At 33.5% G+C, this 25,794-nt stretch overlaps 1 protein-coding gene across 1 annotated transcript in view; it reads right to left on the bottom strand.

Annotated features, from left to right (window-relative positions):
• Nucleotides 1-25,794, bottom strand: part of LOC100934858 (thrombospondin type-1 domain-containing protein 7B) — a 388,099-nt gene that overhangs the window by 130,484 nt on the left and 231,821 nt on the right. Inside the window, exons 2-3 of the mRNA XM_031960024.1 lie at nt 14,191-14,998; nt 6-254 (exon numbers count right to left, since the gene is read on the bottom strand). Of these exons, the coding sequence (XP_031815884.1) occupies nt 6-254; nt 14,191-14,998 (1,057 nt within the window). The remainder of the gene's footprint in view (nt 1-5; nt 255-14,190; nt 14,999-25,794) is intronic.

Below are 25,794 nucleotides of genomic sequence, written 5' to 3'. Positions count from 1 at the left end.
CATACCTAGAACATAGCTGCAGAAGTTCTCCTCCAAGGTTGCAGGCCTCTCTTTCACGTAGTTCAGGGCATTCCTGTCCACCTCCTATGGCAATATGTTTTATACTCCGGCTTCTACTCCTAAATCCTGGGGAGAGATCCCCTGATTGACAGGTCTTGGAGCAAGGACTCCAAGATGACCAGTCTGTGGTTTCGCAGTCTTTGGGCATAACACAGGACTGAACAGTCAAGGGGAGGTTGTCTTGCATACAAAGGCTGTAAAAACAAAAATGGGAAACTGAAGTAGATTCATTGATGAAGTCTTGGTTTATCTCAAAATTGACCATCTATGCAAAGTCACTATTTCAGAAAATCATGCTTGAAAATATCTCAAAAAAAACACAATTATAGCACAAACTACTACTTTATATTATGCTCTAACATAAAGCATTATCTAAACGGTGTCATATCTTGTCTAAAGAGATAAAACTAGAGTAGTAGTGTGCTGGTAAATGTTGAATAACTGGCCCTTTGGGGGGGCAACAAGTGGGAATTTGCTAATTTCTGAGGTATAAATGATCATATTGAAAATGTAACAATTCACTCGCATGAGCAGGTTTGAGCTCACTCTGGCACCCTCCTGACAGAGGTACATCAAGTACCATGTGGAACAGATTACAGTAAACCTGCAATGTCCTTGTGGTGATTGGAGTCTATATTTCTTATGAAACTAGAATGCTTATTGAAGCACTGAAGTGCTTCCTGCATAATGTGGTGATTTCCAAGAATAAGACCCATGGTCCAAGACAACACATTGCCAAAGTCCTTTAAAAACAACCCTGCTTTTTTAAAAATAAATGGTAATTTATTACCATTGCTAGCACAATAAACTGCTCAGTGCATCTTGGCATTTTCTTTGAAGGGATCACAAAACACTCCAGACAGAATTTCTTATAAAATTCTCCTATCTAGGGAAGATCTTTCCTTAACCTTTCCATACTAGTAGGGACTGTTTCTTGATTTGAAAGACAATGTAAAAACTTCCCAAAAGCAAAACTTTCTTTAAAAACAAATTAATAAAACCTATTCATCAGTTCAAGTTCTGAAAAAAGTAAACCCTTCATAAATAAAAAAAAAAAAACTAACCTACGTTTTTCTTTAAAAAAGAACATCTATCCCCAGATTCCAGGTACAACTTTTGTCATTCTTTACAAAAAAATTGCTATTGTTTTCCCTTTCTCCTTCTTGCTCATCCCCCTATGTTTTATTTTCTCCCAATTCTTTCAATTGGATCAACAAATAGAATAATAACAATTACATTTCTAACAGTAGAAAATAGCACTCAATAATTATCAATTTTATTTGGTAAGTTGTGAGAAATAATTTGGTCTTGAATATTAAGTATATAAATACTAAACCCTCTGGTGAGCCAGGAACATCATTTCCATTTTTATTTTCCAATTACACTGAAAAGAGCCATCAAATTTGAGATGTTGGCATCTGGATGACATAGAACATAGAATTTGAAACTTGGAGTTGAGAAGATTAGAGTTTGAATTCAGATTTCAAGTGCTTATCTGCTATATGAACCTAAACAAGTTACTTCTTTCTAACTCAGTTTCCTCATTTGTAAAATAGGGAAACTAAATAACACTTATTTCCCAAGATTGTAAAGGTCAAATGAGATAGTTCTTGGCAATTAGTATTATAGAAATACTACTCTGGTATTAATAGGTACTAGTTGGTACTGGTAGAAGATAAAATTAGAAGAAAAAAACTTTTTAAAGAAATTCAAAGTCTTATCTTCTTTCGCTTTTAGGAAGTTTTCTATTGTCTTCTAAATCAAGAGGTAGTTCCTACTAGCATGGAGGGGTTAAGGAAAGCTCTTTACCATATAAGAGAAAGAAAGTAGTGGTTGTTGTAGTAGTGGTAGTGCTGGTGGTCATAGTAGTAGTAGTAGTAGTAGTAGTAGTAGTAGTAGTAGTAAGCTATGGGGTCAAATTCAAATAGTCAATTTTGTTACTGTTGTTGTTTAGTCATTTATATCATATCATATTATATTAAATTTTGTATATTCTTTATAATATCATATAATATTACATATTATATGATTATATATTATGAGGTCTTTATGACCTCATTTGGGTTTTTTTTTTTATCATGATACTGTAATGATTTGCTATTTCCTTCTCTTGTTCTTTTTATAGATAAGGAAACAGAGGCAATCATGGTAGTGGTAGTAGTAATAGTAGTAGTAGTAAACTAGGGGGTCAAATTCAAATAGTCAATTTTGTTACTATTGTTATTTAGTCATTTTGTATCATGTCCAACTCTTTATAATCTCATTTGGGTTTTCCTAGCAAGATACTGGAGTGGTTTGCTATTTCCTTCTCTTGTTCTTTTTATAGATAAGGAACTGAGGCAAACAAGGTGAAGTGGATTACCCAGTGTCACACATTTAGTAAGTCATAATTTGAACATAGATATTCATTATTCCACATCTGTAAGCTATAAATTGGGCCATCTGGTTGCTTTCATGTTATAAACATTGATTAAATAACTAAAGATTGCTTAAATGCTCAGAAATAGAGATTAGATCCTTAATGTGGATATGTTTTTTTTTTTAAAGAGAAAATATACAACATTCATTTATAATTGGAAGAAAAAGAAATGCTTAAGATAGTGAGGACTATTAAATATAAATAGAACTGTAATTTGCAATAACTTGACATAACATTCATCTGTAAATGAAATCTTAGGAGCTACAAATTGCCCAAATAATATTTATTCCACTAGAAATATATAAAAAAATCTTCACGCTTTAGAATAAAACAGTATAAATAAATAAAATAAAATATTACTAAAGTCATTAGGTAACTGCCCTCCCCCCCCCATTATTTAGATTTTATTGAGATACCCAACTTTAACTGAAAGTATACTTTCTGTAGAGAAACATAGGGTTGAGATGCTTCCTGGAGACTCCTGATTTTGGTCAATCTCAGAATCTCAAATTTGGAAGGGACTTCACATGTCATCCAACTTTCAGTGGAAGGTCTCCATTAAAAAGGGAGGTATATTCACTGTATTGGAGCATTCCACATTTGGTCCCTTAAACTAATACCAACTTTTTCTTTACATTGATCCCAAATCTGTCTTTCTGAAACTTCCACCTTATTAATCCTACTTGCACTCAATGAAAAAAAGGACACAAGGACTATTAGTTTGTGGAAGGGAAGTATAATAGAATTTAGTCATTAATAAAGAAAAAATCTTATTTTTTTGAACCAAGTTAAGATTTTTGAATGCATTTTAAAATTTCACACTTGAGGGGGAAAAATTGTTTCTTTAAAGACAGAAATGAGAATATTCAATTTGTGCTTAATAAAGAGGACAAACCAAATTAGGAGTCAAACATAGGAAAAGACATTAATTTTTATTAGAATAGCACAAATGCTAACCTGAGAACCATCAATCAAGTCCTCCTTTGAGTACTTTTTAGTCATATGACCTGTGGTTTAATTTCTTTATCTCTTTATTTTTTCATCAGGACAATAAGAATAATTCTCCTTGTCCATTGCCTAGATCAGCAAGATTTTCTTAAAACTAAAACATAATAATAATAATAATAATAATAGTAATAACCCCAGGTACAATATTTTCAACTTGTCAACCACAACAGATGCAATAACAGTGAAAGGCAGCAGAATTCTGTGATATGCTTTTTTGAATAGATGGGGAGAGGGGAAGGCAGGAGACCCACCAAAAGCTGTTTCAGGATTTTAGGGATTTGATCTTGTTGTTTTAATAAAGATCAGTGCCATCACTGTAACATTCCCTTCTTTCTCTCCCTTTTCTCCCCACTCTCTCCCCTCTTTCTTCTTTCCCTCTTTCTGTTTCCCTCTATCTCTATGTGCCTTTGTCTCTGTGTGTGTGCCTCTTCATCTCTATCTCTATCTTTTTTGTCTCCCTGTCTTTCTGTCTCTCTCTTGGTTAAAAGGCAAAAGAAAAAACAGGGAGGGAACATAAGAAAGTGAAATTACAAATAGAGACATGATACAGAGGTCAACAATGGAGAGAATACTAAAGGCAATATAAAAACTACCAACATACCAACATAATTCCAGCATATTAACAAAAAGCTATCCTAAATCCAAAAAGCTTACTGGACAGTGAAAAGCTTTAGAAGGTTCAACTCCAAATTAAAACGTGAGAGATGTTGTTAAGTTAATTCTATCCTAAAAAAAATAAAGCAATAGACAAAATTTGAAAATGTGAAAAAGATAATAATTGAAACATTTTTTCAGTGTCCAGGGTACTGTGCTAGAAACAGGAAGATATGATGTTTATAAACTGTAGCCCCTACCCTCAGGAAACTTATGCCAGGTAGAACAATGAAGTGAATAGAGTTCTGAATTTGGAGTCATAAAAATCTCAGACATTTACTAGCTGTATAAATTTACTAGATGTGTGAGGCTGGCCAAGTCACTTAACCTCTGTCAGCCTCTATTTCCTTGTTTATATAAAGATAACATGTGCCAAGCACTTTCCAAATCTTTAAAATACTATATAAATATTATATATTATAATAATACAGTAATTAATTATACCTATGTATGTGCATTTCTTTAATTATTGTTCTAAATGGTGTGTGATCTATTTAAATATAGCATTTATGAAGACACTAAAACATAGAACTTCCTAGAATTATTAAGGAGTTCTGTTTTTATGGAATTTCTTGAATTAAAGTATATTAAACATTCTTTTATTCAGTCAAGCACTGAGTCTTAAACAAATATTGATGCTCAGACATAATCCATCTGGTAAGAGCTTATCTAAACGACTAACAAAATGCCCAAGAAGAAATAACAACCAGATATCAAGTTTTGAAGGTAATCTAGAATATTACCTAATTCTAATTTGGGGGGGGGGTGATATACTCATAAATACAAAGGAGGAAGAAGATATTAAAAGCAGAGTATAAGAACCAGAGAAGGTATTAGGTAAGCCTGAATTGATTGTAACCTTGAATGGAATGAAAAGTATGTATTTTCTCCCTCCCACAATTTTTATTTTTACCGTCTTTTTCTAGAATCAGCTGAACTCATGCTATCATATGAATAATAATGTTAAAGATTATAACCTGGTAAATGTGTACCTGAGTGTTTTGTAAAACCTTTGACTGTTATATACATCTAGATTGAGATAGAAGTATTATACTTTTAAACACAGACCTTCATAAACAGAGAGATGTATGAAGAGAATTCTTTAAAGTTTATCAGAATGTCTTTGGATAGAAATTTTGAGATCTCTTTATACTACATTTGTATACATAATGTGAGTGTGTATGGTTACATAGATACCTGATCTTGCTACTGGACCCAGATGCAGAGAATGGGGATGGTGACTTTGCACAATCTTGCCTCATTTTAAATCCTATTCACTTGCAAGTCAGGGCATTACCTTCATGATTGTGATGTTCTCCTTTGAGAATTAAGGACAACCAACAAATAAAATCATAGAAATGGCTTTTGGATTCCAGAATCTATGGTTAAAGCTTATTGAGCTTTCAATTCACTAGAACTCTCTCCCAGGTCATTTTTTCAATACCTATTGTCTAGCCACATTTCCCCATTTTACATTTTAAACAAGAGATCATTTTCATGGGGATTACAAAGAAATTCCAATTGAAATAAAATTAATTGACTTTAGGTTTCCTGTCCCTATTACCTTCCTATATAAGAGCATTTTAATAGTAATTTTCACATGATAATTTTGTATAATGTAAATGTATATTTAATTGGTTAATTTCCAAAGATTTTTTTTAAAACAACAATAATACATTTAAATTCAACAATGACTAGAATGGAAATTAAAATGAGACAACTTATATGAATTTATTTTTTTTAATACGAATGAATTCTGTGTTGACTTGATATTTAGATGTACTCCCACATGTAATGTGGGTAATGCCTCTACTCTTGAATACTCAATGAAACTGAACTTTGAATATGTTTGTAATTTTCGATGTATTAAATTATGATCTATATAATAGGCAACAAACAGCCATTTATATCAAACCAATTGGGATCATGTATAGACTTAACATTTGTCACTGGAATGATGAGATAATCTACTCCATCAGAAATATTGTTGATATTAATTTAAAATGCCACCAAAGTCCAAAAAATGCTTCTCAAATTTAGCATAATTTCTCCTAGGAAGAACTTTAATACTTTTGCTAAAGTGAATATAAATGTTAGAATGAAAAGAAACTTTAGGGTTCAGACTCATTTAATTGATATTTAAAGAAATTCATTGACATTGCAAAGATCCCAAAGCTAGTTTAGAGAAAAATCATGTCTACAGATTCTTAATTCTTTCTATATCATACCTATACTCATCTGCCCCTAAAAAGCCACTTTGAATTAAGTAAATAGAATACTAAAATACCAGAAAAAAATAATCCATCCTTACCCACACCAAAACACATGTAGAGGAGGAAAAGAGAGATAGAAGAGAGAATTTGGGGGAAAAAATCACTACCAATCAAGGAACATTTATTAAATACTATGTGCCATTCTTATGGTCCCAAGAGGAAGCATTAAAGATAGGAAGATATGCACATATGCAAATGCACATGCTTTACATTGTATCTGTAGTAGTGAGTAGCACCTATCTTTGATCAAATGTGAATACATAAATATATATACGCATAGGTATATACATTATTATTTCAGATTTTAAATTCTGAGAGATCATATTTAGAGATCATAATTCTTACTGTGATTCATTCTGCTAAATTACTACTTAGCAGGTAATTATTTTACCTTTCAAAAGGACTTTTGCCTTTGTAGTCACATAAATGTGAGCTGAGAAGAAATGGCAAGTTTAAAAGGTACTTAAAAACAAACAAATTCCTTTTCATGTAGAAAATTCTGGGCTACAGTAATTATGTAATAAAAACTAAGACAATAGTGGACTCCCAGCCAAGATGGCTGTCTGAAAGCAAACCAAAAGCAACTTCCCACATATTGCAGAAAAAACTTAGCATAAGACTACACTATTCTAACAAGTAGAAAAGACAAATAGTGATCAAGAAATCTAATAAGCAATTAAATAAAGCAAGTGACTTCTTCCACCTCTAAATTGCACAAAATATCAGAAACCCATGGGTGATTGACCATATGGCCACATGGAAAAATTAGAATTGGTGCAAGCAAACAATTTAAGAGTGAGAAGAAATGGACTACAGCAGAGGAAGTGAAAGTAAAGATCTCCTCTGAGAGTAAAAAATAAGTTCAAATTTGGGAAACATGACTGGAGAGATGAATAAACTGAAGAAGACAAAGAATGCTAAATAGAACTATAATGCAGAAAGATCACAAAAATAATTTAGAAGGATACAGTAATTTTATTATTTAAATACTTCAAAGAAATAAAGTAAGAGACTAATAATGAAATAAAATGTCTAGAGGAAAAAATTAAAAAACAAACAGTTTAAGCCACAATGTGATAAACCTAAGCAAAATAATGAAATCTCTAACAAGTATAAAAAAAAAAATTCACTATTTCATGAGACAGCAAGAAATTTTTGAACAAAATCAAATAGAAATAAAAGAATATATAAGGTATTTGCTGTCCTAAGCAAAATGATTTAGAAAACAGAATGGGAGAATTTAATAATTTAAGAATGATAAGAATCCCTAAAAACCCAAATTAAAAAAAAACTACCTATCTCAAGAATTCATAATGGAAATATTTCAGATTAATAAGAATCACATGATAAGGTGAAAATAGAATCATCTGAAAGAAAGAACCATCCTGAAAGAAATTCCAAAAGGAAAAGTTCTAGGAATATCATTATAAAAATTCAGAGCCTTCATTTCCAAAATATATAGAGAACTGACTCTAATTTTTAAGAAACCAAGCCATTCTCCAATTGATAAATGGTCAAAGGATATGAACAGACAATTTTCATATGATGAAATTGAAATCATTACCACTCATATGAAAGAGTGTTCCAAATCATTATTAATCAGAGAAATGCAAATTAAGACAACTCTGAGATACCACTACACACCTGTCAGATTGGCTAAGATGACAGGAAAAAATAATGATGATTGTTGGAGGGGATGCGGGAAAACTGGGACACTGATACATTGTTGGTGGAGCTGTGAACGAATCCAACCATTCTGGAGAGCAATCTGGAATTATGCCCAAAAAGTTATCAAACTGTGCATACCCTTTGATCTATCAGTGTTTCTACTGGGCTTATACCCCAAGGAGATACCAAAGAAGGGAAAGGGACCAGTATGTGCCAAACTGTTTGTGGCAGCCCTGTTTGTAGTGGCTAGAAGCTGGAAACTGAGTGGATGTCCATCAATTGGAGAATGGTTGGGTAAATTGTGGTATATGAATGTTATGGAATATTATTGTTCTGTAAGAAATGGACCAGCAGGATGAATACAGAGAGGCTTGGAGAGAATTACATGAACTGATGCTAAGTGAAATGAGCAGAACCAAGAGATCATTATATACGTCAACAACGATACTGTATGAAGATGTAATCTGATGGAAGTGGATTTCTTTGACAAAGAGACCTAATTCAGTTTCAATTGATCAATGATGGACAGAAGCAGCTACACCCAAAGAAAAAAACACTGGGAAATGAATGTAAACTGTTTGTATTTTTGTTTTTCTTCCCGGGTTATTTCTACCTTCTGAATCCAATTCTCCCTGTGCGACAAGAAAATTGTTTGGATCTGCACACATACATTGTATCTAGGATATACTAGGACATATTCAACATATATAGGACTGCTTGCCATCTAGGGGAGGGGGTGGAGGGTGGGAGGGAAAAATCAGAACAGAAGTGAGTGCAAGGGATTATGTTGTAAAAAAATTACCCTGGCATGGATTCTGTCAATAAAAAGTTACTATAATAAAAAAAAAAAATTCAGAGCCTTTGATTCAACAGCAACAATAAAAAAAAAAAAAAAATACTGCAAATATCCAGAAAGAAAAGGTTCAAGTACTATGGAACTAGAGTTAGAATCACATAAGACATGACAATTTTTACTATAAATATGAGAAAATTTTAGAAAACCATATTTCAAAAGACAAGGGAATTGGGCTGACAACAAAAATAACTTACTCTGCAAAACTGAGTATAGTTTTGCAATTGGGAGTGGGGGTGGGGAAGATCAAGGGGAACAGAAGGAAATGGATCTGTAACTGAATAGAGTTTCAAACCATTTCTTAATGAAAAAGTCAAAATTGAATGGAAATTTCTAAGAAAAATCTAGAAAGTTAAAATTTTATCAGAACAATTGGAAGAGGAAGCAAGAGGCTATAGAAAAGATATTCTAATGGAAGAGAAAATACAAGTGTCCTTTTGGAACTTTAATATCTTCTAAGGATATTGAGGAAGTAAATTAAGAAAAACTGAGGACCTATATGTATATTGGCTTTCTCCTGAGAGTTTTAATGTGAGAAAGAAAAGGAAAGATAAAAGGAATACACTTCCTTTAATTTAGATAAAATAAATAGTGTGGAAAGGAGTAAGGAAGAAGTGCATTTGTTTTTCTCTTTTAATTGGGCTGCATGAGAGGAATAAAATGAATATAGACGAAAGGTTTGAGGGTGCAGGCATTGGAAAAATGTATTTCAAATGAATCAATCTTTCAAAGAAGGACTTACACATACTCAGGCATACACATAAAAAGGCTGGTGGAAAAATATGTAAACTCAACAAGTAAATAGGCATGGATTGGAGAGGGGGACTGTTAAGAGGAAAGATAATAATGGGGAGGAAATAGTCAAAAGCAAAACAAACATCTTCTTGATCCTGAATGGGATTTAGAGAGGGATAAAAGGAATGGGAGAAAAGTTGAAAATTAAGAGAATGCCCACTAATTGGATAGTGGCTTAACAAATAGTGGCATCTAAATGCAATTTAATATTATTACACTGAAAAAAAAAAGACAAAAAATGGCAAGGGGGTAGACATGGCAATGGTGTCAAGAAAAAAAAAATTGAAGAGGGAAAGAGAGCCAAGATGGCAGAGTAAATACAGGGACTTGCCTGAGTTTTTCCCCAAACCCCTCCAAATACCTTTAAATAATAACTTTCAACAAATTCTGGAGTGGCAGAACACACACACACACACACACATGGAGTAAAACAATTTTCCAGCCCAAGACACTAAATTTCACAGAAAGTAAAAGAGGAAATTCATAAGGAAGTACAGACAAGTCAAATTGTCTGGAAAGTAATGGACTGAATTTATTATATACATTTTTTTTAAAGTAACTTATATGGAATTGAAAGTCACAGTCACATATGTAATCTTTTTGTTTTTTTTTTGTGATCATTGTTCAGAATTGAAACAAGTCATTTTTTTTAAAGAGAGCACTCAAAAATTTTAAAATATTAAGGAAAAATAACAAAATCAAACAGTTCACAAACTCTTTCTTCACTTATTCCAGCCAAGTATAATCACTTTCCTAAGCATATTACCAATTATTGTCCAATCCACAGGTTGTGCTTTTTAAATCAAAGGTACTTCTCTATAAAGGAAACTGAATAAAGAGATGTATTTTATTTAATGAGGCAGAGTATTATCTTAAAAAATCCAATAAGATCATTGGCATTTGAGTGAGAATGATAAGCCACAAACAAAATGAAAGAAAAAGATAAAACCAGATATTTAAGCTTAGGCAAAGAAATGATGAGGGAACATAGTGGCATCAACTATAATATAGCAGTCAGTGGCTTTGTGAGGCTAAACAGAGGAGAACATTGCTTAAGGTGTTTATCAAAAGTTAAAGCAATCAATTGGTGAGCCAACAAAGTCATTAATTAAAACTGCTTTCTTGCTCAAAATTGAGAAAGTGACTTTCAGAAAAGCAAACATATTGAATGACATCATGAGAATAAAAATTGAAATCCTCTTTTTAAAAAGAAACCTAATCAAGATGATAGTAAAAGAATCAGAAAAAATGCCTATGACCCCTAAAATTTCATATCTATAATAAACAGTAACAAATCCCAGGATGAGTTTAATGAATATTTTAGAAGAGAAACATATCTTTCAATAGTTATAAATGATTAAGTGAAAACAAAACTAGAATTATATAAGCTTTTTAAATGCAAGGATGTTAACTTTTTGCCCAAAATGTTCAACACATTAACTGCATCTATAGGTGCTTGATAGATACTTGTTAAATTGAAATGAATGATGTAAGTTATTTGAAATCACACAATAGTTGTGCTCCCCATTTATACACACGAGATTCCCATTTACCAATGGATATGATTTGAAAGTTTTTGATCCCTTTAGAAAAGCACTTTATATCCAAATAAAATGGAGTGTAGAAACAGGTCATTTCATTAAGTATCATTCTTCCATTCACATGAAAAAATAAAAAATGCCACCAATTACTATCTTATTGTCTCAGAATCAAAATAGTTCCATGTAAATAAATAATGGACTAGTACCTTCTCAATAATATGACCCTAACAATAACAACAATAACAACTGATATTTATATGATGCTTTAATATTTCCAAACCACTTTTCATACATTATTTCATTGGAGCTCTTGAATTACTTCATTTATCTTCTTTTATAGTAGTTGCTATAGATAATTTGCTCATTTTTCATGTGAGGAAGCAGAAATTAGTTCAGAGGGGTTTAGTGACTTCCCCATGCTCATACTGAAAGTATTAGTAATAGGCATTATTTTCCCTATCAATATTTTACATTCTATCCAGTATACTGTGCTGTCTATTTAAAGGGGAGGAAAAAATGCTCCATATTTTAAGAACCTGAGTATATAAATATAGAAAACCAGAAATGTCTACACATAGCATTTTTTTTTATCAAAAATGTTTTATCATGAGTGTACTATGTGCCAGGTGATGTGCTATGCACCAAGATAATGAAGACAAAAGCAAAATGGTCCCTACCCTCAAGGAACTTACATTCTAAAAAAATACAGCATAATATAGGGTAGTGGGAGTCAGGGAAGGAACTTTTGGTCTAGGCCAGTAGTCTTCCAACTTATTTGCTTACATAATTCTATCTGTTTTTAAGAATATATACTATTATGCTTATTTATACCACTGCTTGGTTCATGGTACAAAAATGAAAAGGGAGAGGAGCAAGGCTCTTATTCCTTCATTAGTCAATTCCCTGAGGTACAGAAACTGCCATGCAAAAGGTACTTGCTGCAGCCCCACAGTGATCCAAGGGAGAGGGGAGGCAAAGTTTAATGAGATTTGGACTTAGATTATAACAATCCTTAGAGACTGACTGCCTATGTGAATGTAAAAAGGTTAGGAGCTTGCACAATGGAAGCCAAGGGGAAGCCTCAAAGTGTGGGAGGTCATAATAAAGGGTACCAGCCCTTCTGAAATCATTCCAAGTCATAACTCTCACTTTGGAAACCATTGGTTTAGATAGTCACAAGGATTATAAGACAGAAAATTGCAACATTTGCAGTAGGAGTGGCAGTATTGATTTAATTGATGTTCCCAAGAAAAGAAGGGAGAGAGCAAAGGTGATATGGCTCTGAGCCCAGTGTCAGAGAAAATGTCAAGTTACCTAAATTGGGGAGATCTCATTAAATGGCAACATGGGATATCAAGAATTGTCCAGGATAGACAGTACAGGGGGTCCTCAAACTTTTTAAATAGGGGGTCAGTTCACTGTCCCTCAGACTGTTGGAGGACTGGAGTATAGTAAAAACAAAAACTTTGTTTTGTGGGCCTTTAAATAAAGAAACTTCATGGCCCTGGGTGAGGGGAATAAACGTCTTCAGCTGCTGCATCTGGCCTGCGGACCATAGTTTGAGGACCCCTGGACTCGATATTGTAGAGTAGTTGAATTTTAATTCACTCATCAATCAGAAGAGCCCAACCCCAGGGTAGAGTATGGAAGGCCAGGGAAGAATTTTTGCCATGGTGACTCACATATCCAAATAATAAAGATCAAAGTAATTGACAGTTTCAATGGACTACACACACACACACACACACACAGATAATAAGAAATATCAAGTCACTCTTTAATATAGTTTCTAATCATAGGTGACCCAAATCATTGTGCAGTATCCTCAATAAAATATATTAATTCTATAACATTAAAGAAAATAAGAATCATTACAGTCTTTTCCACCTTTCTTGGGTTTAACAATGTAAGCACCTAAACAAATATCAAGCAATGATAACAATAACTGCTGTGAAATGTGTTTTTGAAAATACTCATATCATTGAAAGGTATTTTAATTTTGGAGAAAATTGGTAATGCTTTGATTTAAATTATCTGTGAGGAAATTAAAATAATAGCTCTTTCAAAATATTCCTGATATTCAGATCAAGTTTCTCTGAATATGGACTAAAATAAAACAATTATAATTTTGAAATCATAGCTGCTGTTATCACACATTTGATTTCCCTTTCCTCTTCATTTATGTGCCAATTTCAATTAGTGCTTATACAAAACCTAATATTCCTATTAAAGCAAACTTTTTTACTTCAATTTATAATTGCAGAATGCTTCAACTTGTAAAATCATCAGAGAATAAAAATATTATTTTGCATATAAGAGAAATCATATGAAGCCCCACACACACACACACACAAAAGGCCTCCATAGCATCCACAAGCAAACTGCAACATATTACAAATAAGAGATTATTCCAGAGCACCAGCATAAAGGATATTTTCCAAAAGATATACATGCACACACACACACAGGAAATTATATTTCTAAAAGTTAATGCCATTGACAACAAATAATACATAAATTTGCACCAAAATCTGAAAGTGAAGTGAATTTGAGTTATCTACATTAAATATCTGAAATTTTTCTATTCACTTCAACAGCAGCAATGCTTTGTAACTTTTGTTGACATCTTGGACAAAATATGAAAATGTGTCTGTATAAAAAGACTTAAAGGATAAAAATGGGTTACAAACTGTAGTGTAAAACAGAACAATGCCTAGTCTATAATCTAAAATTAACATAAATATGTCCAAGATTTTGGATTTCTTTTAACAATTATATATATATATGTATTTATATATATATATATATATATATATATATTGCAGTTATACATATATACATACATGTATGTATATACATAAATGTCATATAATAAAAAATACTAATAAAATATACATGTCAATATTTAAGACATCCTACCTTAACATGGCATTTTTCCCATCACTTCTTGTACATCGAACCTGTCTTGTTTGATAACCTATTTCTATATCCCATGGCTTGGAATGATGGTGAGGCTTATAGCCTTGGTGCTTAAATGTGACCCACTCTTTTGAATCAGAGCTAAAGTCCAGAATAGTCTTTCCACTTAAACTAACTTCCTTAAGATGAGGCAGTCTACATTTACTCCAAGGTCCAACTTTAAGGCTAAATATGTATTCCTCTTCCCCAAGGGGACAGGAGATGTGAGAGTCACAGGCCCTTGATTCCGTGAGATTTGGGCATATAACACCTCCATAGAGTGGGGGAGAAATGACTGATCTAGTCCTGTGCTGCAGCTTCTTCCCACACCCCTTGCTGCAAACAGACCACGGTGAGAACTCAGACACAACACAATCCCGGGGACAAGGAATGAGGCAAGCTTGTTCTGTGGGTGGCTGAGGTGCAAAATATTCACAAATTTCACTGATAACCACAGTTCGATTCAGTTTTTGAATACAACGTACTGTCCGATGCTGGAGTCCATGCTGGGCTGTCACACACTCAGAAGTCCTGAGTTTGATTTCACCGTGAACTGGAGCCAGCACACAGATCTGCCACTCTGATACCTCCCACTCAAAGAGTTCACCATGCCAGTCACATACTCTAAAACAGCTTCTCTCCTTTTCAGGTTTATCAGTCTCTTCACAGTTTGACAGAAGACTTGTCCAACCTTCTAGATGAAAGCACCACACTCCTCGGGTCTGAATACCACCTGGTCCACAATTTCCTGTACATCTTCCCCACGGACCTAAAGGAGTTGAAAAAACAAAGTGGAAAATTATTAACAAATCTACCCATGCTTTGGCTTGAAAAATAAGAAGAGTCTAATTTGCACACCTGAAAAAGTACAAATAACTTCTAAAAAATCATAATTTTCATTTTTTAAAAATTTTGTTTTATATCACTTTCATTCCCAAATATATTCCTTCCATAATCCCAATATCAACATTGATATAATGTATAATATGAAAAAACAATGTAAAAGAAAGCAGTCAAAAATACTAGCTAATGCATCAACCAATTCTGGCAGTATGCAATGTTCTATACATCATCCTTCATAAATAAGAACTTTTGTTTCATTTCTTCAGAGACAAGTTTGGTCATTATTAATATATAGTTTTTTTCGCTTTTTTCCCTTTTATATTTGAATCACTGTAGTCTTTGTATAGATTATTTTCCAGTTTCTGTTTACTTCACTCTATTCAAATTTGAACAAATCTTCTAAGGATACTCTGAATTCATCATGTTCATAGTTGTTCGAGTACTATAATATTCTGTTGCATTCGTGCACCATAATTCGTCTAGCCATTCCACATTTGATACATCATTATGGGTTCTGTGCAATGTGATTATAAAAGAAAGATTTTTAAAAATAAAACATATATCTAAATAAATATTCTTCCAAAATTTAAGCACTTATACAGTAATAATTGGAATATAGGCCATTTTCCCTCAGATGAATATCTTTGAAAAATTAAAAAATACTGTGGGATATTAAAAAACAATACTACAAAGTTGTTGCATTTTAAAATAATGATATACTTAGAGAAAAAAAGTTTCCTCTAAACAAGAAAACTGAATTACACTGGAAAAAAAAAAAACACTGACTGTAATATGACCTGGATTTCAGTCTCATCTCATCTCTGCCAGTTGAGTGAGTTCTGTTAGCCTTGGGTAACTTTATCCTCTCAGGGATTTAGATGAGAGGACATTGAACTATGTGACTTTTTAAGACCTTTTTTTATCTCTAAATCTATCATCTTGTGAAATCATGTTTGTTAGGAGTGAGCATCTTTACTGGATATTGCCCTGTAATACAACACTTCTGATAACTCTATGCCAGAACACCCCTCCAAGTTGAAAAATAACAATAATAATAATAGCTATAGAACTTAGTATTTTTATAGCACTTTTAAAAAGAATATCTCATTTGATCCTCATGACAGTTGTTTGAGGTAATTGCTATTGCTATTTTAATTTCCTGGTTAAGGAAACTGAGGCACGCATAAATTAAAGTTCTAGCTAAAAGACTCAAAATATCTTGACTTGCAAGTGAATAGGATTTAAGTGAGGCAGAGTGGTGCAAAGTCATCAATCCCCTCTCTTTCCTCCAGAATGACTGAAGTCCAGTGGCAAGATATAGGTCAAGACAATTGGCAGTTGCACTGGATACAGTAGAAGAAGCTGGCCCTTGGCTAAGCTAAGGTCTTTCTCAAGTTTCAGTTTGTCTGAGGCAGTGCCTGGTCAATGATTAAAGACTAGGTAAGAATTGATGGCCTATTTTGTCTTCACAAAAAAATCAGCTTGGGAAGAAAAGACTCTCAAAGTTTCTGGCCAGAAGACAAGCCCCATGCAACAGTATTCCCTGGGACTAGTTTAAGGTTACTTGCTTACCAGCTTGAATACATTCTTTTAGGTGATAATTTTCCACTTTGTTTTTTCAACTCCTTTAGGTCCGTGGGGGAGATGTACAGGTAATTGATTATTAACTGATTATTACCACTAGCTGCCTCTTCGCAGCTTACATGTTGTCTTTCTCTTTAGACTGTGAGTTGCTTGAGATCAGGAACTGTCTTTCAACTTTGTTTGTATCCCTAATGCATAGTCCCTGATACATATTAGGTGTTAAATAGATACTTATTAACTGACTGGTTAGGTAAAGACTCTTATCCTTCATATTTTGGGGATAAATAAGAGCCTTCAGAACTTGAACAGGGTTTGGGGAATACAGAAGAAACTCAAATAGTTGGATCACACTTGCCCTTTACTACCTCCTATCTTCTTCTTATCTCATTTCACTTCTATGACATTTCAATCAATTGCAAAGGTATGAAACTCACTACTTCATGGAATCTCACGCTCCCATCCCTTTTTTCTGCTGCATGATAACTATAAGCATCCAATGTAATTAATCTAATGTAAAGACAGCTAGGTATCCTAGTACATAGAGCACTGGGACTAGAGGCAGAAAGAGCAGAGTTTTAATTCTACTTGCACACATACTACTTGTATGACCCTGGAAAAGACATTTATTCTCAGAAGCTTCAATTTTATTGTCTATAAAATGGAAATTTTAATAGCAGCAATAGCACAAAATTGTTGTTAGACAAATGAAATAATGTATTGAAAATACATGGTAAACCTTTAAAGTGTGGTAAAAATGCTAGCTACTACAAGTTAGAAATAGCAACAAAGTCCTATGAGGAAAAAAAGAAGGCTTTGGGGAAGAATCTTCATAGAAAAAAATAAACAGATAAATAAATGAGCAAATGAATGAATGAACAAATAAATAAAATAGTTATCATTTAGTGCTTAGCACTTTACAAGTACTTGATTTGATGCACGTAACAACCATGGGAAGTAGGTACTAGTATTATGTACTTTTCATAGTTGAGAACATTGAGGCAAATGAATTAAATGAATTCTCAGTCACACAGCTTCTAATCTGTTTTCCTGACTCCTGGATCCTGGTGGCATACTACTATGCCACCTAGCTTCTAGATTACCTGCCAACATTGATCCCTAGTGGTTTCTGAAGCAGGAGATGGTGGGATTATCAATAGATTTGGGAACGAGAACTCTTATTACAAAGGGGAAAGCAACATGATGTATCATGAAAAAAGGACAATGCTGGACTTGGAATCAGGGGACCTGTTCAAGGCTTTATCATCCTGGACTTTATTTTCCTCATTTATTAAAGGTGAATGATACAGGTGGGGAAGGTAAGGATAATGTATGGTAGCCGACTTTTGTTCTTCCCTCCAATTTTAAATCAATGATCATGTCTGATTAAAACAACATCCAGTAGTGTTATTTTTACCTCAAAAGAAATAACATAAATTATTTTGCAAACCTTAAGGCCTTATAGAAATGTTAACTATTATTAAACACCTAGTGTATACCAGGCACTGTCATAAGGTTGGGGATATAGAGACAAAGGTGAAACTGTCCCTGATTTCAAGGACCTTAGATTCTATCAGTTGAGATCACATGTTTACATACTGTTTACATAAGGTATAAACAAAAAAAAAATATATATATATATATATATATATACAGGGTTATAAGGAGAGGGAAAGTCAAAGGCAGCTAGGGGGAGGAAGGTTTCTTGCAGAAGATGGAATATGAGCTGAGACTTGAGGGGGGGAAGGAAATGCATGCAAGGTATGGGATAAAGCTAGCACAAAGGAATGGAGATGGGAAATTGACAGTCCTAGATGAAACAAAAAAGCACAGTTTGTTCAAACTGTATTGATAAGAGAATAGTGTTTTACAGTGATGGAAAGGCAAATTGAAAAAAAAATTTATAAAGAGCTTTATAAAGGAGATTTTTTTTTGACAGAGAACACTGGAGTTTATCAAATAGGTAGATGACATAATCTGACTTGAGCATTAAGAAAAGCACTTTTGCACTCTGTGTGGAGTTAAAGATAGACCCTCAATGAAAATAGGAAATATTGGAAGAAGGTTTGGGAGTAGGAGGACATAATAAATTCTAAATGTTGAGTCTGAGATGTTCATAAGATATTCAGCTCAAAATCTGTAGCAAGCATCTAGTTATGGAGGACTAGGAAACTAGAGCTGAAAATATAAATTAGGAAGTTATCTCTATAGAAGTGATAACTGCATGGGAACTAGTGAGGGCATCATGTGACAGAATGTAGAAAGAAGAAAATGGATGTCCAAGACAGAACTTATGGAATAAACAAACAGTGAGAAGTATGATGTGAATGATGATCCAACAAAGGACATTTGAGAAGGAGCAGACAGGAAATGACATACCAGTCTAATATATCTTTGCTAAGACACCCCCTAATAGAAAAAAAAAAATAATTGAACAGTACTGAAGAACAGCCACAAAATTAAACAGGTAGGAAAAAAAAAACCAAGAGAGGAGAGTGAGATAAAACCTAAAATAAGGAACGAGTATGCATTAGGAGACCAGTCAAATAAAAATCCAGAAGTTTAGTTTTCATTTAAGGATAAAAAACCTGAGGGTCAGAAAAGTTAGGACATTCATTCTCAAAGTTGCTAGGAATAGAGTGGCAATCTTTAATTAGATCTTGGGATGAATCTGTGTTAAAACACAAAATTGTTTCTTTGTCATTTGTGTGTGTGTGTGTGTGTGTGTGTGTGTGTTGGGGTAGGGGGAAAAGATATGGGATGGGGAAGATGAAGATACTGAAAGAAGATTTACTCTGGTTGTTTTTTGTTGGTTTTGTTTTGTCTTGTTTTTACTATTTTTATTTTTTATTGCTATTAAAGTCTGGCCTTAAAAAAAAAAAAAAAAACAACTCATAACTACCACTGGAATCCCTGTGGAGAAGATAAATTGTCATATCTGGTGACAAGTTCAGAGGGTGAATTTCCTTCTTGCATTAAAAATACTTAGATGTGTAAAAGGGTTAAAATTAGGTTTCTCCACAAACACTTGAACATGTAGTCTAGACACGATGTAAGCTTATCAGTTTAAACCACATAACCTTTGCCTTGGTACCAGCACTGTAATGACTAGAGGCCATTCACAACTTCTATAGCATACTGATTTTTACAGCAGAAATAGAGAAAGTATACCCAGATGTGAGCACAAATATAATCTAATACTTATTTATGCATGAGCATGTATGTGTGTAACACATATATGTATGGCTAGAGAAGCTAGTGACTGAATTTTAAACTATTCCATATATCAACAGTGAAATCAGAGTTGAATTATCAATATAGGCCAGCCATTCCCACACATTTGCTAAAAAACCCAACCAAACAAAAACCAGTCCCATGGAACTATTCTGACCTTAACCTTCAGTCAAGTCAATCATAACATTCCAACTACAGAGCAGTGCTCACACTTTTCAAACCTGATGTTTCTGACAAAGCTAACTTTGTTAGGCCACATTGTCAATCAAATGCTGTCACTTGGGGAAAAAGATTATTGTAGGTGACATCATCTTCTTCTTTGGGCTTAAATAGCTTTAAATGTCTTTATGAGAACAATCACACTGTGTTTAGAATAAGTTCTGCTTTTAACGATGGAAATTACTTTCAATAAATCCACATACTTATCACTGTATATTTGCTCTAGTCAATGACTGCTCATGATACAACAGAAGCAATTATTTCAGAGCACAAGTTAACCATACATAGAAAGTTGCCGTTGCTTGAATTGCTGTTGCTATGCTTCAAAAAATTTAATGCATAATTGGACAGAAGAATATTTGGGCGGGGGTGGGGGGCGGGGGTGGGGGGCGGGGGGTGGGGGGAGATGGGGAGAGGAATTGGGGGGAAGGGAACTGTCTAGACATCCTTTCATTCAGGAAGCAAAGTATTTGTATGGAAACTCTCTAACTCACTTTCTATAGACTGGCAACTTAGTTCTTATCTGAACCAAACCTATCTCATAACTTTCCTATTTCTGTTGTGTTTACAGCATTCTTCTAGCCACCAAGGTTCAAAATCAATCTGCTCAGTTGCCTCTTATCCACATCTACTCAGGTTCTATGTCTTATCAATTTTATCTTGTCAATTTTTTTTTTTACTTCACTACCTTTTTCTCCATTTTTACCATACCACTTGGTTCAGATCTCCATTACTCCAGCTGGTATTTGTACAAGCAGTTTCTCCTTATCTCCCCTGCATCTTTCACACAACCACAAAAGTGTTATTTATAAAGCACAAGTCTGATTTTGTCACACCACTGCTCCAAAATGAGAGTAGCTACCTGTACAACTCTGGTGAAATGCAATTTCTTCTGTTTGGCATTTAAACCCTTCAAGATCCAAACCCATGCTATCTTTCTAGATGGTCACACAACTATACTCTAGCTTAGTGATATTATTATGCTTCCTTCATTTTCAAAGAGGACCAATGACATCATAGTATGATGTCTTGACTGACATGAGAATTGGATTTGAGAAAGACAAAATTGTACAAAATTGTCAGTCTGACTCTCTTTTCCAAATCTATCAAAGGTTAATGAAAAGATAAGAGTCAAGGTGACAGCCATGACTCAGGATACAATGGAGGACCTTGATGTCTTCAATGTCTGACCATGTTCTGACATCTGGTGCCTAGTGGTATCAAAACTAAATAAAAATGATCCCTTCCTTTAGAATAAAGTAACCACAAATGAATATTATTTATGCCATATATTTGTATTTATTTTGGTAAAATTAAACTTTTAGGGGCAGCTAAGTGGCACAGTGGATAGAGTACCAGTCCTGAAGGCAAGAGGATCTGACTTCAAATTTGGCTTCAAACACTTAACAGTTCTTAGCTGTGGGAATCTGGGCAAGTCACTTAACCCCACTTGCCTCAGAAAATAAATAAATAAAGAGAAATACATTTCTAATTACATTTACATCTTGACACTTCTGCTCCAATCAAAGTGATCTACTAATTCTTCCCTATACTAACACTATATTCCCCATCTCAGAGCCTGTGAAAATCTATTCCCTATCACTGGAATATTTTCCCTCTTCTTAGAATCCCTACTTCCTTTCAGAGTTCAAGTTTAACAAGTGATTTCTTTGAGAAGCCTTTGCAGATTCCTACCAGTTGCAAGTGACCTCTGTCATTTTCTAATTATTTCATGTCTGTGAGTACATATACAAATGTTATTTATTTTATGTAAGCATGTTGTGTCCAGAATAATTTAAGTTCCTTTAGAGCAAGGACTGTCATGCTTTTGTCTTTTTATCTCCAGAAACTATCACAGTAGTTGACACATGTTAAATGTTTAATCATAATCGCAAATTGGTTTATTGAAAATCACCTGGGGCATTGAGAAGTTAAGTGGTTTTCCCAAGCTTGTACAGCAAGTCAAAGAGAGAGTTTAAATCTATATCTTCCAGACTGTAAAGCCTGCTATCTATTATATTATGTTTCCATGGTGCTATGCAATTATTGATTTCAAAATTATCTTCAAATGAATTTCTTCATGATTCCCTTTGTTTTCCCTTAACTTTGTAATTTATAAATTGAGATGCTATTTATACCTTGACTAGTATTTGGTTAAATAGGTCAATAAAGCAATACTTTTGTCTAAACTTTAAGACAAGAATTTTAAAATATACAATATTTTGTACAATTAAATAAAATTAGCATACCTCCTATTTGAGGCAAGTAGTACTTTATGCTATATGAGTTCTGAATTTCATGACACCTAGCAGAAAAGAAAAATTAAATAAAACCAGCTTTAATTCATTTGACAAGTTGTTTTCAATGCCTTCAATACAGTTCTACTCACATATATCAAGAACTTGGGTTCTTAAATTCTCTGCCTTTTAAGCACAAATTTTGATAGGTTCAATAAAAGCTAAAAATCTTTATATATTGGTCAAGTAACTTCCTAGATCATTAATTCTGAATCTTTCTAATATCATGACACTTTACCCATTTGTATATTACTCAAAACCCATCCCCCACAAAGACTTTTTGCTTTTATGGGTCAATATTCACTATGGTAGAAATTAGACCATAGGAATATTATTGGAAAAATAATTTTGATCCTATGAATCCTTCAGATAAGTTTGCAAAGCCCCAACTGGATTCCAGTACTATGGTTGGAAAATTGCTTACCTTGAAAATGAGAGGCTCAGTACTTTCTGAAAGTTGATGAAAAGGTGATGAAAACTATAATCACAATTCATGAAACTACATACAATGGTGTGAAGGTGTAACACACATTAAAACAGTAAAGATAATAATGAATTTTATTGTTAAGCTGAGCCAAATTTGATTTAACTATTCCCCCCAGTTTTTGTTTTTGTTTTTTACAAAGTAAATGAATTATTTTTTTCAATTAAGAATGTCATTTCTGTTTCACATTATCCAGATCTCGATTACTTTTCTCTATAGCTCATTCTTCCCTATCACTTCTTTTTTGAGAAATTATTTTCTTTCTATGGAGACTGAATCACAATACAACTCTCATAAATGGGGATTTTAAAATATATGTTAATGTTCTCTCAGAAGGTGGGGCTCTCTAACTTAGCAGCAGCAGCTCCTGTTATCTCCACCTTCACTACAGTTCAGTTGCACATCAGAAGATAAATATCCTTGACCTCTCTAGTATCCTCAACTGACAGTCATGATACAAACTTAGCTTTGACTGCAATCCTCCAAACTTTTTTCCACATCTGCCTCAATTTTGATTTAAATTTATTCTCCATCCTTATCATGATTTTTTCCTCCTTTCTATTATCTCAAAAATGAAATCAATCTCTTTCCTTTAAATTATTGATTGCATAGTCTCAACCATTTCAAACTGACATTGTCCTTTACCAATAAATCATTTTCCCCCTTGTCCTATTAGTGCCATATCAAATCTAAACCCTGTTGTACCCCTAATATTGCCTTTGCTACTCCTCTTAAAAAAAAAAAAAAAACTGTTGAACACTCTGAATGAATACATACACCCTGAATGAAATCACTATGAATGTATGTTGTTAAATCTAATATGGACCTTTAATGAGACATAGAACTCTTCTATTTTTTCCTTGACTGATTTTCTATAAAATTTCCCCAAAAGCTATACTAAACCATTTCCCTTCTCCTCAACAGTGTTTCTCATTTCCCATGTAGATGCACTTCTTTTGGATTTCTTTGATTTCCCCAGCAACTTTAGATCTCATTTACATTGTCCTCACAACTCTACTTTTCAGTTTTCATTTGTGTGTTGTCTTCCCATTAGCTTTTAAACTACTTGGGGAAAGAGACTGTCTTTCTTTTACATATTTGTATCCTCAGAAGTTAGCAGTGTCTGACACATAGTAAGTGCATGTTTCTTAATTGATGGCCTGATTCAACAAATCTAAACCACTCATCCTCTACTCCCTCTTAGGAGAAGATTTCATCACCTACTTAATCAAGAAAATAAAAGCTCTCAATGAGCTCCTTATTCTCTAAACTTTTATATCTAAAACCGACAAACATCAATTCCCATTTTTGATGATGGCCACTTGTAGCTGAGGCTTGAGTTGATGCACTGAGGTCCCAAGCATGTGAGGCTAAATAGTAATTGGGCTGTACTCTATTAATATACATGATTGGATAAAGAATGACCCCCACCCACTCTGTGCAAGTCCTGATGTGTTGTATAGGAAATGACGATTTTGGTGGGGGTAGGCAGAGAGAGAGGAAGAGAGGCTGGGAGAGATTGAGCCTGGGTTCCATGCTCGTAGCTGCTGGTCGTGTGGCTTCTGGTCTAGCTAGCTTCTTGACTCAGCTACACACATTGCTATTGCCCATTCTCTTCCACGTCTGATCTTTCTTCACTGAGAATAAAGACTGACGATTTTCCCCTAACCTGAATTCCTGACTCTGGCTGATTTTAAAATATGCGGTCTTCACAGCCACTTTCTCTCTTCTTGTACCTACTGTTTCCATTTCCTCAGGAGCTTGATGCTATTAGAGCTGTCAGTAAATTTGCCACCACCAAATAACAAAAGCTCCCTAAATTTTAACTTTTACTACCTCTACTACCACCACCCTCACCAGAATTAGATTTCTTTCTAATTTTATTATCCACTCTCTTTAATTATAAATTATAAAGAAAATTATAATTTAATTATATTTTCTTTAATGGAAAGAAACTCCAAGTCTGGCCCTCTATATGTTATACTACATCACTTCATACTTTGGACACAGAAAGGAGGAAGTCAATTGAGTAAAATTCACTTAATCATTTTCATTATTTTAAATTATTATTTTTTTCAACATATAGATCTATTTCTCTCCCTTGCTTCCTCTCTCCTCTCTACACTTCATGGTCTTATATTTGTACTAAACATCTAATTCAAACAAAGAAAAGAATCAAAAACTTCAATATAACTGGAAAAAGAAAGGCTTCCAAAGTGGATAGACTTGGTGTGTAAATAATGCTCCTAGTTCTTCCCTAATCTTCTTTTTCTCTATTCTAAATTATCACCCCTTGGGGTTCTGTAGCATAAGAAGTAAAAGCAGAGGAGTAAAATTTATCTTATTTAACTCATAAGAATTTGTATTCATTGCCTATATGTGTGAGTATATTTGTGTGTGTTTGTGTTTATAATATGTGTGTGAATGTATTTGGATGTATGTATGTCTGAAAATTAGCTACTGTATTTATGAAGGAAGTGCTTAGTGAGATATTTCATCAACAGTTAAACTAAACATTGGGAATAACTTAAAAAACACAAAAACAATCAAATTAAGTGAATTGTAGATATTTAGAATAAATGAAAAGCAAATTGCAAACAAGATACATAAAATAGAGACAAGACCTTTCAGCAATTGACCTATAACAATTTGCATTTCTCATACATAGATGGAAAATGTATTTTATTATTTGTTCAAAAGTGTATTTCACTATGAACTTTAAACACACAGAAGCAAGTAAAAACCATAGAGCCTTGAGGGTATTTGTCATTTTAAATATCACATACATTGGTGTAAGTTTGACTAGAAATTTGAGCAATCTTGTGTCTCTTATCTAAGTATAAAAAATGAAAAGAAACTTGTGAACAGATTATGTCTATGCTGTAACACAGAAAAATACAATAATGC

This window comes from Sarcophilus harrisii, chromosome 3, assembly GCF_902635505.1.
Source record: "Sarcophilus harrisii chromosome 3, mSarHar1.11, whole genome shotgun sequence".
NCBI lineage: Eukaryota > Metazoa > Chordata > Mammalia > Dasyuromorphia > Dasyuridae > Sarcophilus > Sarcophilus harrisii.
The sequence above is the reverse complement of the archived record's forward strand: the minus strand, read 5'-3'. Positions and strand labels throughout refer to the sequence as shown.